General features: G+C 47.1%; 1 protein-coding gene across 6 annotated transcripts in view; it reads left to right on the forward strand.

Annotated features, from left to right (window-relative positions):
• Positions 1 to 286: 286 nt before the first annotated feature.
• Positions 287 to 15,222, forward strand: part of WRN (WRN RecQ like helicase) — a 29,368-nt gene continuing 14,432 nt past the window's right edge. For 5 of the 6 annotated variants that reach the window (XM_066184780.1, XM_066184783.1, XM_066184785.1 and 2 more), the window contains exons 1-15: positions 287 to 384; positions 716 to 855; positions 1,262 to 1,378; positions 2,128 to 2,243; positions 3,191 to 3,336; positions 6,178 to 6,326; positions 8,178 to 8,327; positions 9,564 to 9,636; positions 10,550 to 10,658; positions 10,931 to 11,336; positions 11,543 to 11,623; positions 11,978 to 12,122; positions 12,887 to 12,962; positions 13,395 to 13,462; positions 13,632 to 13,740. In XM_066184780.1, coding sequence (XP_066040877.1) covers positions 1,289 to 1,378; positions 2,128 to 2,243; positions 3,191 to 3,336; positions 6,178 to 6,326; positions 8,178 to 8,327; positions 9,564 to 9,636; positions 10,550 to 10,658; positions 10,931 to 11,336; positions 11,543 to 11,623; positions 11,978 to 12,122; positions 12,887 to 12,962; positions 13,395 to 13,462; positions 13,632 to 13,740 — 1,718 coding nt within the window. In that variant the 5' untranslated portion in view covers positions 287 to 384; positions 716 to 855; positions 1,262 to 1,288. The remainder of the gene's footprint in view (positions 385 to 715; positions 856 to 1,261; positions 1,379 to 2,127; positions 2,244 to 3,190; positions 3,337 to 6,177; positions 6,327 to 8,177; positions 8,328 to 9,563; positions 9,637 to 10,549; positions 10,659 to 10,930; positions 11,337 to 11,542; positions 11,624 to 11,977; positions 12,123 to 12,886; positions 12,963 to 13,394; positions 13,463 to 13,631; positions 13,741 to 15,222) is intronic. The other variant, XM_066184782.1, reaches the window with a different exon arrangement.

Below are 15,222 nucleotides of genomic sequence, written 5' to 3' on the forward strand. Positions count from 1 at the left end.
GCCGCCGCCGCCGCCGCCGCCACCGCCCGCAGCCGGCGGCCCCGCCGCCCCCCCCGCCGCGCAGAGCCACGGGCTGGCGCTCCCCCGCCGCCCGCTCCGCCCCGCCCCGGCCCTCCCCGGCCCGCCCCGGCCCCGCCCGGCCGAGATCGGCGGCGGCGGCAGCGCGGGGGGCGCCGGGGGGTGCGCGGCCCTCACGGCCGCGGGACTACAAACCCCACAGTGCCCCGCGGCCGCCGCGGCACCGCGCGTGCGCGTCACCTCGGGTAACCCGAGCGGGGACGGTGGGGTGAGGGGCGCCATCGGTGACGTCTTCAGGGAGCGACGCGGGGTGGCGCGCAATGTGCGCGCAGCGCGGGTTCCGTGAGGGAGGCCCGGCGCTCCCAGGTACCGGGCGCCGAGCGGCCGCGGCGGCGGAACGGGCCCGCTCAGGGCTCCGGGGCCGCGCTCGGGGCCGCTCTCGGGGCCGCTGTCGGCCTGTTGCGGGCTCCGCCGGCAGCGCGGGACCGCGGCCTGGGGGCTGCGGAGGGAGCGCGCCGCGGCCCGCTGTGCTGGGGGCACTGGGGGACAACGGGGGGAGCGGTGAGGGCGCTGGCGGGGGTACCGGGAGCAGCGCGGGGGACGGGGGGAAAGACGGGAGGTACGGGGAGGTGGCCGCTCCGAGGGGGCTCCGGCGGCCTGCCCAGCGCTGAGGCTGCTCTTTGCTGTGGCAAACAAGGCGTGTTACCCGTTGTGTGAGGACTCGTCGTCGACTCCCTGTCACCTGCCGGGTATCCCGGGGACTCCCGGGCTGGATGGCCGCTCGCCCTTGGATGCTGGGCGATCCCGGGTTGCGGATGTTGGCGTAACTCCGGGCAGGTGGGTGATGCTGTGCTGGGAGGCGGTGCGGGGTCGTGTGTAGGCACCAGAGCTGCTCTGAAACTTCCAGCTGGTTTGGGGGGCTGTGGGAGCTGCAGGGTTTCCTTTATTTCCAGCTTCTGTACTGCTCCCTTCTGTTCCTGGCAGTCCCAGTCCAGAGAACAGAGTGGCTGTAAAGGGGAGCTATTCCCGTGTCTCTGCTTTAGTGTTAAAATCTTTTCTGGAGTTGAAATGGAAGGGGCAGCTGGTTGAGCTGCTGCACACCGAGAGAAAAATCTGCTCAGCCTGGAAAATCAATTTAAAAATGAATAGCTTTCCATGACGTTGTTCAGGCCTGATGATAGTGACAGCCCCTCTCCAGATGAGCTGCTGACTGTTCTAATCCCTTGTTCTCCTTTTTGGTTAGTGTGGAAGGAACAGAGATGTGTCAGAAATGGATGTGGTAGCTGCTGGGCTGCGGGATAAGTATCCCCAGTGGATGCTGACAGAGAGCCAGGAGGAAGCTTCTTTGGGGCGTAAAAAGGTAGGTCGTGGCTGGGGGATGCTTTGCAGGCTGCATAATAACCCAGCCCTGGGGAATACACTCTTGGTTAGGGAATTCTGGTGTTCCTGCTGCTCGCCCAGGAATGTGGGCGCTGCATCAGCGAGGATGGGGGATTTCCCATCCATTTGTTTCCAGACCTGGAGCTGTGGCCTGGCAGGGCAGTTGGCCCTGGGAAGAGGGCCCTTCTGGTGTCCTTCCCGTGTTAAATATTCCAGGATGTTCTGCAGCTCAGGTGTGCCAGCTGAATTAATTGCTCATCAGTTTTTCATGTCCCACTGTGTCCTTGGGGTGGGTTTTTTTTTTTCCCCTATGTTTTTATGAGCAGTTCAGTATAAAAATACCCACAGGAAGGGACCATTTCTGTAACAGCTAAAAGCTAAAAAAAAAAAAAAAAAAAAAAAAAGCTATAAAGACAGCTTCAACAGTTAGAAAATTGGTTAATGAGGGGGGAAGAGCAAAGGATTCAGTTCAGCAGCTTTTATTCCCCAAAGTGGGAGTAGATGATTATTGACTAGTAAGTGTTTAGCAGCTTGGATATTACAAATTAACAGGTGAAACAACAGTGAATTTTACTTTCTGTGCACTGGGCGCTCAGAGTTCTGTAGAGAAGCTGGGGCAGGAACCCAAATGTTTTGATGCTGGGAGTGTGTGAGCCTGCCTGGGGTGGATGTCCCTGGTGAGGACAGGTACGGCAGGAAACCAGATCTCTCCCAAATTTTGTTTTCCAGAAGCCTGGTGCCCAGAGGAGTGTCCTGGAGGATGGGCTGCCATTCCTGGAGTTCTGTGGCTCTGTTGTTTATAGCTATGAAGCCAGTGACTGCTCTCTCCTCTCAGAAGATATCAGGTAGCAGCTCATATTCAGATTCTTTCTTCTTCCCTTTGAGTGCTCCTTTCCTTTTGGAAGGGACTGGGCTCTTGGGAATGGTTCCCCCTTTGGCCTTGCTGGTGGGAGATGCCACTGCTGAACCTTTCAGTCCCTCAAGGCACAAGCTGTGAAGGCTCCAGTGCATATTGATTGCCTTTCCCAGTGTGGGTAATCCCATGAGCTTCAGTGACTTCGTGGAGAAGTGCTAATTCCCAATTTGGGGTTGTATGTTCAAAGAAAAGACAGTAAATTCCTGGTGCAAACACATTATTGTTTTTCCCCCTTTTGTGCAGCCAGAGCTCGTGTTGCTGGGGGAAAAAAAAATTCCATGCAAAACTTCCAGTGCTGTGGGATAAATAAAGGACTCTCTCTCGAGGGATCAAAAAGAACCTTTCAAGGGAATAAAAGCTGTTCCATCATCTTTTGCCTCTGGCTGTCCTCGAGGCTTGTCTGGCCAAATTCTAGTAGTGGGAGGCTGAAGGCCCCGTCCCTCTTGTGGTGCTGAGGGGGAAGAGGTGGGAAATTTGGGAGTCCAGCTGAGCCAGGGAAGAAGGGAGTGGTGTGGGAGAAGTGTTTTTAAGACCGTTTCCCATTATCCTGCTCTGGTTTGATGGGTGGGGGGAATCAGTTCATTTTGGCGTGTTTGCTTTGCCCGTGCCCGTAATTGCTGAGCGTCCTCCCCCTGCCCTTCTCTGCATTTATAAACAATCTGCTGGTGTTTGCAAGCAGATCTGCAGGGTTTTGAAGCGTTTCAGGTGGCTCTGTGGATCAGCACGGAGTGGTCTGTGTTGTGGAATGGTTTCTGGGCAGTGGAGGGAGAAGCACAGCCAGTGCCCCTTTCGTGTTTGTGTGAGGTGACTTGAGGCTGGTGTTTCACACGCTGGTAGAGCAGCAGGTAAATGTGAGGGGTGTCTGTTCCTTTCCAGGCAGAGCTTGTCAGATGGGGCTGCTGTTGGGTTTGACATTGAATGGCCACCATCATACATGAAAGGGAAGACGGCCAAAACAGCTGTCATCCAGATGTGTGTCGCTGAGGACAAGTGTTACTTGTTTCACATCTCCTCCATGGCAGGTACTGTACTTCCTCTCTTCTTTAGGGCGTGAACTGCTCGCTGTTTCCTGTGGTTAAGTCTGAACTTAAGCCTTGAGCAGTGGCTGATATATCCTACTGTGTGGGACAGTAAAAATCCATCCATTTCCCCCCCTTTTCCCACCTTTAATAAAGGGATTTATTCTTTGAGTGATGTCTGTCTATATATTAAGACAATCCTAGCTTGCCACGTGTTCTTGAAAACAGGGTATGGCTTCTGAGCAGGGAAAGAAGAGTCTTGGGGATTATTTTTCTGTCTGGGAGAGAATATTTTATTCCAGTTTTAAAAATTTTAACACCCTGCTCCCATAATGAGTTTTCTGTTTAGTGCCAAAATAAACAATGAACCTAAATAGAGCAGGCTCTGGGTTTTTTGTGTTTTGGGATTTGGGGTTTTTTTTTTCTAATTTGGTTTCAACAAAAAATCCTGGAAAATGATGGCCCTTGTGCTCTTTATTCCCAATACCTGCATTGTGTGACATCAGCTTTGGGAAAGAGTACTGGGTACCTGGTGTGATGCAGCTGTGGGGAGAGAAGGGGGTGTGCTTAGCAGAGGCTGAATTCATTATGGATGTGAATAAAAGCTTCCAAATAGGGAAAACAGGGATGAGGGAAGGAGATGGCAATTTTATAACCTCTGGTTTAAAATGCTCGGTTGAAACTATGCCTGTGAGAGGTTTCTGATTTCCCTGGGGGGACTCATGCTGAGGTATAATAGCGATAATTTTAATGTTGGTGTTCAATCCTTTGTCATTTAGAGCAAATGGGGTGGAAAATTTAATTGCTGGAGGCTATTCCATCAGGGAGGCTTGACAGCACAAAGGAAAATGATGTGAGGAGAGGAAGCTGAGGGAAGAAGGGCCATAAAGAGCTGGAATGCTTTTGATTCTGGCAGGGGAGATGTTTGTGTGCCCGTGCTGAGCGTGGCTGCACGTGGGCTGCTGTGTTACAGCAGAAGGTGGTGTTTCCTTCTGGGTGGTTTTCCAGAATGCCTGTTCTTGCCAGTGGAAGATGCACTTTGAAACTGAGTGACTCGTGCAGGAACCAGAGCCAATTTCTGCTTATTATGGCAATATATATGGTCTGCAGAAATGCTGGCCAAATCACAATAGAAAGCAGTAAGTCCTAGCAAAAAAAAAAAAAAACAAAAAAAAACAAACCAACAAAACTTTCTCCTGCAGGAGGAATTGAGCGTTCTTGGACTGTGTATAAATGACAAAACCACATTTCTTTATTTATTGGGAAGCTGGTTCATAATTTTCCATTTTTAAAATATTGTTTTATTTCCTTGCAGACTTCTCAAAATGTGACCCGTTTCTCAGATTGCAGCTTTTGCACAGTCTTCAGTTCAGGCTTTTTGCTTTTTGTCAGTCACTTTCCTAGGAATGAGGTGTGGAAATGGGGCATGAGTCCTTCGCTGGGGAGTGCCCATCCTTGAAGGTTTTAATGATGATTCCCTTAGGTGAATATCCCTTGTACAGCAAGCCAGCCGTGTATGTTGCAGGCTTTTATTTGACTGTATTCTCTCTCCTTTGTGGAGGATTTTCCATATTTTCCTATGGCTCACACGCTTTGGAAATGCTGTACTTTGTCTGTATCTCACAGCACCAGGCTGCTACTTTTTTTTTGGGGAGGGGGGGGTTTGTCAGTTATTTTTTAATGCTTTGGGGTGGATCTGCAGTTTCCCAGTCCACAACACAGCTGACTGTGGCTGTGGCTGCAAATGTACCTGTGCAGTGGCAGCCGTCAAAGGGCAGAGATAATTCTGCAGAAATAAAATCAGTGATGCCAAGTGTTTGTTGAAGCACATAAACACATATTGCAGGACTGAGAAAAAGGTGGTGTTTGAAATGAAACCCAAGGCAGATAAGTGCCTGTGCACTTCTGTGTGTTTGCAGGTACTAGATTTGCACTTGAGACTAATTCAGGGTATCCAGCTGTGGGGTCCTGAAGGTATGGATTTAAATAAGATGCTCTGAATTTTAAATGGGAGCAAACACACAGGGGAGGGAAAGGCTGTTATTGTTCAAGGATGAAGTGTCTGTGGCTGTTCTTCCTGTGGAAAATGAGATGAGAAAGCTGCCTGCTTTAATTCAGTCCTGTAAGCTTGAAAATACCCTTTGATCCAGGATTGCTGTGCCATCAGTTTGGGAGAAATCAAAATACAATCCTTAGTATCTGTGTGCATCTTTGAACATTGTGGGTTTTTGCTTGCTGACAAGAGTGACATGTTTGGGCTTGGCACAGCATCTGGTTGGTGAATTCTGTTTTCCAAATGCTGTTGTTGGAGCAGCCCAGTCTTAGCTCTGAGTCTGTCTCCAGAGAATCTGTGCTGATGATTTCCCCGTGCTTATGGTTTAAATTGTTGCCCAGAAATGTGAAATAGCAAAAACTGTGAAGAAATTATGTGGAAAATAGTATAATAATATTTGATTTCATGCAATGAACACTGAATTTTGAGAATTAAAGTATCTTCCAGCGAGGGGTTGCTTTTTTTGTTGTTGTGTGATTTAACAATCAGAGAGACAAATAAGGTTTTGGGTGTTTGGGGTTTTTTTTTTACTTGGTTTGTTTTCAGATGCAGGATGACTTTTGTGTTTCAGGTATTTCCTTCTTGCTTGTCTGCAGATGATCCATCACAACCCGTTGGAGGTTTCAGTCATTCCAGAGAGATATCAAATAAACAGAGGAAGTTTGGTGGCTTTTCCTTTAAAAGCACAGGGTTTTGCAGATGGCCTTTGTGCTTGGATTTTGTCATTTCCATTAGACTTTCTGGCATCTTCCAGTATTTAGTTTCTCATGTTTGGGCTTAATCTATTTTAGGTTTTCCCAAGGGACTCAAAAGGCTGCTCGAAGATGAAACAATTAAAAAGGTTGGCGTAGGAATTGAGGGAGATCAATGGAAGCTGATGAGTGACTTTGAAATCAAGCTGAAGAGCTTTGTGGAGCTGACTGACGTTGCTAATGAGAAAGTAACACTTAAAACCTTTTTGTTGTGGGAGGGAATCTTGTTGTGGTTCTGTGCGAAAGGAGGCTTCCTTGTCTTGATTGGAGTTCCATTCCGATAGCAAACGTGTTCTGTGGAATAAAGCAGAGATCTATTGTAACTTATTTAGAAACTGTTTAGAAACACCCCTCAAAGCCTGCAGAAGTAGGTCCTGTCTTTCAGTGAGCCAGTTTTTAATCGACATTTGTCCCCTCTCAGGTCTATTCACTTTTAGTGTTTACAAGGTGTCCCTTTAATTCTTAGTCCTGGAAATGGCCAGGCTGTTCTGCTGGCAGTGGTGTCATTGTCCCAGCAGTGGCTGTACCTTATAAACAGGGTACAGGAAGGCAGCCCTGCAGCTGTGGCATGCTGGGTGCTAGAGGAAGGCATCAAGGTCTTCCTCGAAGTCCTCCCTGCAGAGGTGTTTCTGCCACACAGTCTGGAGCTGTGGAAATATGTGGATTCCTGTGATTCTCAGGCTGGTGTCCCCTCAGCTCTGGTGTGAGTGCTGTTTACGAGCTGTGCTGCATTTGGCACGCCCTGAATTTCAGTTCTGTTTCAGAGATTGTTTGATGCAGGGACACCTGTGCTGTCTTTTTAGGGAAGGGAGCCAAAGGTTCATTGATTTCCAGATCATTCTTATTTCTAGCATGTCCCCTAAAGCTTTTCCCTCTGTGTGCACCAGGGATTTCCTTCCCTGAGCTTGGTCTCTCCAGGTATTTCTCATTCCTTCTGTGATGCAGCACCAACATTTGTAGCATTATGCTTTTCATACCAGCCACTTCAGAGTTTGGCTTCCTAGTGGATTGGAAACAATACAAATTAACTGTTTTGCTCAAGCAATAAGAGGAGCTGTTACTTCTCAAACTTGGAGTTTCCTCAGTCACCCTCTTTTTTTTTTTCTTCTTTTTTTTTTTTTTTTTTTGTTATCCCATCGTTCAACTCGGGATAATTTGTTATATGAAGATGAGCAATGTGATCTCTGATGGCAGCTTAAAAGTCTTCTGCTAAAGAGAAAACAAACCAAAAATAAACTTGAAAGAGAACAAAAGAAACAGGGTTATATATAATGGCAAAATGGGAGGGGAAGGGCTGGGGAAGCCTAAAAAGAACAGTTGAGAGGGGATTTTTTATACTTCACTGCTAATGCTTCACTGCTGCTGTTCAGCTCCACGGTGGGGCACGTTTTCCAAGCTGGAATAGCAGCAGGCTGTGCCCGTGAGACCAGGATCCTTGGGCTCTGAAGGAAAGTTTCCCAGACTGGCTCTGGAGACAGTAGCACGCAGCCGCTGTGGATGACAAGGGATTGCAGAGGCGATTGGAGGCAGCAAGCATGATGGGGTGGATTTTGGAGACTTGGGATGAGCTGCTTCCCAGCACTCAGAGTAGTGGTTAGCGTGGGCTAGAGCTGTGCTCTTCTGCTTCGTGCTTGACTTCAGCCTGACAAAAGGTGTCCAACACCCGCAGGCAGGCTTTAATATTCCTGTGTTTTTATTAGATAATTCCCTGGTGCTTGATACTGGGTTTTTCTAATTAGAAAGGCAAATAACAGGAAAACCCTGGAGGAGAGAGGGGGTGCTGTTCGAGTCTAGGGCTTTTATTTTATCAACCCACAGGTTGTTTTTGTACCGATACTTCATGTTTTTGGTAGTGTGACAGCACTGAGAGGAGTCACTGCTTTGGAAAAACTAAGTACGCTTTGGCTAACCCAGAGCTCTTTGCTTCTAACAAGGGGCTGAGTACACTTTGCTCTTTCTGGGGAGGTGCAGGTGCTTTCCTTTTTAAACAAACCCTCTGCTTTTGGTGTTCTGTTTGGATTTTTTTTTTTTTCCCCCAGCTGAAGTGTAAGGAGACGTGGAGTCTCAATGGCTTGGTGAAGCACCTTTTTGGCAGGCAGCTGTTGAAGGATCAGTCCGTGCGCTGCAGCAACTGGGAGGAGTTTCCACTCAACGAGGAGCAGAAGCTCTATGCAGCCACAGATGCCTATGTAGGTACCACAGGGGATCCCCATTCCAACCTCTGGGAGTTAATCCCTTCTCCAGTGTGCTCTTAGCTGTTGGTTGTTTCTTCATCCCTTGTCTGCAGGTGTTTGCTGTAGCTTGTTACCACTTTTGGATGTGTTTCCTTCGGGTTTAGTCATCTTTCTTCGCTGCTAATGAGCACGGATCTTGTTAAATATAGTATGTGAGGTGAAATTCAAAGGCAGCGTGGAAGAAACACTGGTAGCTGATACAGGAGAACCACAATATGGATTGTCAGGAAGAGTTTAGTTGCGTATGAGTTTTGTGGTTCTCCAGAAGCCCCTGCTTTTTTCGATATTTGTGATGAATTTTTGATTTATCTGCTGTTCTGTGGAGGGCTTACCAATGTGCTACCAGGTGCCACCTGCCTCCTGGGAGAAAAAATCATGCCGTGTGGCAGGGAAAAAAATCCCTTCAATCTCTTTATTTCTAGGCTTAAAGGAAGGGAAGTGGGACAATGGTTTCTTTTCTGACTTTCAGTTTAGTTAAAAGTTCAGCCGTGGAGGGTTTAGCACCTGTGAAGACCCAAAACAGTAAGAAAAACATTTTAGTTTTTTTTTTTTTTGCCTGGTTCAGCTTTTGTAGCCTTTTTTTTTTTTCCAGGCAATGCATCTTTCCCACTATGCTCTGTTCACCTGGCCTGCCTTTTGGAGCCTGCCAGGAAAACATGAGGGAGTAACTTGTTTCTTTTTCCACACGTGTAGCCTAATTAGCACATTGCTGGCTTTAGGCTGTATTTTTCTGTTAGAACTCATTATTCATACCAAGGGAAATACTAAACACGCCGGATCCGTCTTGGTAGGTTTGTAGCTCTTCTCCTGGAGCACGGCATGAAATCTGAATGAGGCGAGCAGGTGGCGGAACTGAGAGCTGAGGACTGGGAGCTTTTTTTGTGCAGCCAGCTTGCTGAGATGACCCACTCTGGGATCTGTGTAAGAGTATCCATTCCAGAGGGAGTCCCAAGTCAGCATTTGGCCCTTAGCGCAGCGTTCTGTAACGTGTGACCTGGTCCTGATGGACAGTGGAGTCAGGGTGGTAATTAGTATGATGTGTGCTGTATTCCAGTTTGGAATTCTGCTGGTCACACTGTATTGGTGCCACGCTTTGCCTGATTAACTCCTGATTAATTTTTTTTTTGTTGTTGTTGTTTTTTTTTTTCCCCTGTGGAGTACTGAGTGCTAATTATTTCTTTTCTCTTCTAGGCTGGCTACATTGTTTATGAAAAACTGAAAAATATGAGTAAGAGTGACCAGAAATTACTGAGCGTGAGGAAAGGTAAGTTGCCCACTCACGCGTAAGGAATTTATTCTGTGTACAATTGCATATTCCATTTCCCAGCAGGCATTGGGTTTGTTTGGTGATTACAGGTGACTTGGAGAGGGAGCAGATAGTGAAAGGTCTTGGATGCCCAGGGTGACCATACCCTGTGACTCATTTCTATAGGATGTAGGAAGGTCCTTTTAGGATGTTTGTTTGTGTTTGTCTCTGCTGTACCCAGAGATGGGAGGAATTCCTGCTGTCATTCCAGTTTGTTTATGGAATCACATCACTGAGTTAATTTCAGTGCTGCTGGTGCAGGGTCAAATGCCTAATTTAAGATTAAATAGGGCCACAAAACAAGCCATGGTAGGAAGTAATGTTTTTATTGAGGCATATCAATAGGCCCCAAATGTTTTAGAGCAGCTCAACATTATTTACTTCATCAGAGAAGAATTTAAAATCTTAGTTTTTGTTCTGTTCTGTGTTTCATAAAGAAGATGCTTAAGGCTGAGAAAGAGGTGGTGAGGGCTTTGTTTCCTTTTTGTTTTGGCTGAACTTCACTTTTCTGTCCAAGGCAGAAGTGGCAGTGATGTCTCCTTGATACAAGGTGCAGGATTTAGCCTTGGTTTTAGTCAGCATGTGTGTGTTAGCAGCTCTTTCCCAGGAACCCGAGGGAAGCTGGCAGGGATCACTTTGTAGCGGTCCCGTTGTGTACCTGTTTTCTCTGAGCTTGTGTAATGGAAGAGATGCAGTGCTGAAACACTTGGAAGCTTGGCCTGATTCTCTGTGTTTGATTTTTAAGCCCTGGAAAATGCTGTCTTACCAGCTCTAGATCTTGCAGGAATGCAGTCACAGGAATGTGATTTCTTTGCATGGACATGTTAGGCCCCAGTTATTATAAAATAACCAGTTGTTACACTTGTTACAGATGCCACATCTGAGGGTGTGAAGGAGCGCTTGGCTTCACTGGCTGGGGAGATAACAGACCTGGCTTCTCACATCCCCCACTCTTCTGGACAACTGGAAAACTTCCAGAGGTCAGTTTTTTTGCTGACTTGTCTCTACCTCCACAGTCGGTGTTTTGCTTTTTGATCTCTAAGGTCCCACACAACAAAGCACACGTGTTTGAACAGACGTCTGTTACCTCTTTGTTGTTTTCCAAGGAAATGTATTTTTTTAATATGTAGGAATATGTGTTTGCACTGATCTAATTGCAAAAGATCTGACACTGAACTTGGCTGAATTTTGTCCTGAAGTGTAGTAACTGCCTCTGTAATTTTGTTTTACGTTCTTCGATTTTACCTCCTAGGGCTGCAGAAATACTAGCTGAGATATCAGAGAACATCAGTGCCTTAAAAACCACCTTGTTGGGCTCAGGTTCCCCTTCTGGACTGGAGAGGAGCTGTGGTGCAAGTACAACACAATTTGAAGCCAAGTCAGCAAATGTCAAACCACAAAAAGCAGAATGTGCTGAGCAACCTGAAGGTGACCTCAACATCTGCTCTGATGCTACGCTGGCTGCCCTCTGGGAGGAAGAAGTGAGTGGAGAGGAGGCACAGAGAGGTAACGCTGCTCTGGAAAATGGGGCTCCAGCAGCCAGATTTACAGACAGAGAGGACAGAGATGACTTCATGTCCCTGGACATTACTGAGCAAGAGCTTCAGGTCTTGGAACGTCAGGCTGCGAAGGAATTGGTCAGTGAAGTTGCACTCGAGGTAAGGAGAACTTGTTAAGTTCTAACACTTCTTTCAGATATTTCGTTTTTAATGGACAGGCCTCAGAGCTGAATGTTGGGCTTAATTATCTTTGGCAAGAGGTTGAAGCATACAGAGAAGTGGCTTATGGGAGGTACAAAAGGTTGGGAGGTTGTGGGTAAAATAGAAATGACTTTGCTTCTAAGAGAATCGTGTTGATTTTGTAGCAGGCATGTTCCACAGACAACGAGCAAAATGTGTCCTGTGTCATTGAGAGTGATGAGGAGCTGGAAATGGAGATGCTGAAAGTGAGTGCCTCAGGGTTTATTTTTTGATTTTTTTTTCTAATGATGCTGCTCTGGGATCACAGTGGAGTGGAGCACAGTTACGGGGAGGGAATATGAAGCAAAACAGTGCTGCTTACAGAAGATGGACAGAATAAACACATGGATAACTAAGGAATTCAATATGCTGGTGTTAGACTGGAGTGTCATTTGCCTCCTGCGTCATCTTTACTACACCAGCTTGGACTTGTTCCACCCACTAGGTTTAAGTTGTTGTAAGTGGATTAAAACTTGGTTCCCACATCCTATTACCTTGGATAGGTATTTTATCTACCCTTCCATGCTCCAAAATAACTTTTTTCCTTCTTAATTTCTCAGTCTCTAAAAGATGTAGATGATTGTGAAGGAGCTTTACCTGAAGGAGGGGCCAGTAAAGCCCGGAAAACTCCCAACACAGAAGTGGATGTGACACCAGATGGTGATGAAGATGAAGGCATTGAGGAAGAGGAGGAGGAATATTTTGGTATGTTTTTTTAAAAAAATCTTAGTGCATGATGGAATAAATTTTTTAAAATCATTTTCTGTAGAAGCTGCCATGGAAGCACAGTGACTTTCCGGGGTTGGTTTCTCAAAGATGAAAGCTCACCTGGGTTTTCTAAGAGGAACTTGGACCGTGTCAAGATGAAAATACAAAGGTGTGCTTGGCAAAAGAGAGTGAAGTTCCTCCACGATCAGCTGATGTCTGCTTCATGGGAGTAAAACCACTGTGGGGGTGTGGGGGCCCTGCAGAGCCATGGGGACCTGCTCAGAACACGGCACAGGGGAGGTGACACCTCCCCTGTCTGCCTGTGTGCTTCTCCTGTTGCTGCTGCGTGGCTGAATTCTGAAGAAATTCTGCCTTGGGGGTGATTTTGACTTGCTTTGGGGTCGTCCCTTTGGAGAGAAATCGAGTGGGGAAAAGCAGCTGAAATGTGAGAAGCAACACACTTCGACTTGTTTGGATGAACCTGTTCCAGATGATGCATTACAGGCCTATTGCTTCATCTCATTAATCAAGCCATATGGTCTCCTCCTCATGCAGGGTCTCTGAGGAGCCTCTTTGCTTTTTGAATCCTTCATTCTAGCCTGAAGATACCTGGAGTTTGATATCTCTCTTTTCACTGGAATTGCCCAAATTCTAACCCCTGGGCATCACGAACCACCAACAGACTGTTGTTTGTGGAGACAGAGCTTTACCTTTTTAAAATTTAATGCCAAATGAGTGTTTTCTCCTCTCTCTCACTAAAGATCCACTGCTGCCAGAACCTGGAGAAAGCCACATCATGTGTCTGAAGACCTATTTTGGGCATTCTTCCTTTAAACCGTGAGTATTTCTATTAAAATGGACACTCTGGGGTATGTGTTCCTGCCCCTCCTTCGACCTGGGTGATGTTTTTATTACTGCTTGCTTGAAAAAATGGCAACAAAGAAATCCAGGTCTTGTTCACACTCTCTTGCGTTGGAGACAACTGATCCACAAACTCTGTGAAAACTGCAGGTATTATTTGTGATCTCCTGTGAGTGTCTGCATCAAGTACTGCTTGCCTGAGTCCTGTTAGAGATCCCCACTCTGGCACTCCTGGCCCTGCCTGCAGTACTTGGAGTGTCTTGAGTGGCTGCAGCATGCAAAGACAACACTCTGAGGCAGCCTCAAGGGTCCCTTTAACCTACAATTCAACAGAATATGCAGTTTCATACGATTTACTTGTTATCTGCGGTGGCAAAAATCAAGTATTCCCCTTTGTTTAATTTAAAGGGTCCAGTGGAAAGTGATCAATTCTCTTTTGGAAGACAGAAGAGATAATCTTGTTGTCATGGCAACTGGTGAGTTACCATTGCATCCTAAGAAACAATAAGAAGTCGTTGCCTTTTTGGGGGAGAGTGGTAAAACAAACGTGGCTTGGTTATTTGGGCTCACCGAGGTGTTGGAATTGTCTGTTGTAGCTGCATAGAAAGCATGCTGTCTCACTTCTTTTTTTTTTTTTCCTCTCAGGCTATGGAAAAAGCTTGTGCTACCAGTTTCCTCCTGTTTACACTGGACGCACAGGAGTTGTCATCTGCCCTCTTATCTCCCTGATGGAGGACCAGGTGCTGCAGTTGACGTAAGTTAACGTGGTAGCAGTGACAGGCTGCTGCTGGTTTCCCCATGGACTCACATGGATCCTGCCTGTGGCGTTTCCCATTTGCAGCTTGGCGTGCAGCAGGCTGCTTGTGTGCCAGCTGCAGAGCGTGTGTTTCTCCAGGAACACGCACAGCCTGTGTCAGCAGTCTCAGACCCCTGGATTTGCCGCGCAGGTGAACCTGAGGCTGAGGTTGCAGTGGATGCTGGTGAGAGGTTTCTGAAGGCACTCATTTCTGGATTCTGGAGGCCTTTTGTGTCCAGACTGAAGCGGTGGGGGAGCTGTTTGAGGCTGTCAGACTCATGTCAAAGTTTGGTAGGGCTTCCTTTGGGTCTGAGGAGTGACAACTGAACCGAGTATAGCTGGAAGCTGTAGGCAATCCAGATCAAAGCTTTCGAGAGGGATGGTGTAGCAGGTCTCCTAACACCTGGCCTCTTCACTTTTTAAGAGATCTGAGGGGGGGAACTTGTGGGTGACGCCAAATCTCTCTGACACGAGCGGGTTTAGGTGTTGTCAGGATAAATCTCTTTGATTTTTAATGCCTGATAATGCTTTCTCCACATGTATTCACTTCCTATTGTAAGCGCTTTTCACTTCTGACACGTTTTCACTGAAGCCGTGGGGCTCATGCTGAGTTGTCTAGTTCGTTCCTGCCTTGTCCAACTTAGGAAGAACTAGTCTTTTGTGAAAGAGGGGATATGAAGATGTTTTGAAGTGAAGAACGTTAATCATGTGTGGCATTTTCTGCTGCGCGTCGTGGCTGTGTGCAGATGAATGGCTGGACAGCCTAAGCTCCTTGATTGTTACTCAGCAGGGTGTCTGTGTGTTCAGCTGCTCCTTTGACTTTTCCACTGTTTCCCTCAGTGGAAGGGGTTTATTCACTGCCTTCCCAGTGGGTCGTTCATTCTGTAGGCCGAGGAGACTGAATTTCTACAAACTGCAGCAGTCTGTCTGTCAGTCTGGCTGCAGTTTGGACTGAGCAGCTGTGGAAACCAAGGGCTCTGAGACAGTGCAGCAAATCACCAAGTTCAGAGGTAAAAATATGAATCGGTTGAGCTGGTAACTGTTATTTCACTCAGAACCAGCCACCTGATTTAAAATTAGCAGATGCAGCATCGGTAGCTCACAAAAGATGGAACAAGGCAACAAAATGTGGGCTAGCAAGGCTTACATCTAAATGTGAGGAACTGCAGCAGTGAATAGTTAAAGATAATACACTTAGCACATTCTTTTGGAGGTTTTATTTGTGAACTTGTGCAAGGAAAATGGTCTTCCTTTCTCTGATTCCTGCTGATCCAGTGTGTGTCTTGTGGAGACAGCTGGAGGGGAAGTGGAAGAGCATTTGGGTGGCAGGAAGAGCCATGCACCACTCTTGCTTTTTCAAACAGTGTTTCACACAAAGATCCTTGAAGAAAGTAGTGTCTGACCTCACAGCTTGAACTTCCTTTAGAAATGCTGGCACAG

This window comes from Chamaea fasciata, unplaced genomic scaffold (genome assembly GCF_029207755.1).
Source record: "Chamaea fasciata isolate MVZ Bird 193981 ecotype frontalis unplaced genomic scaffold, bChaFas1.0.hap1 SCAF_6, whole genome shotgun sequence".
Taxonomy (NCBI): Eukaryota; Metazoa; Chordata; class Aves; order Passeriformes; family Sylviidae; genus Chamaea; species Chamaea fasciata.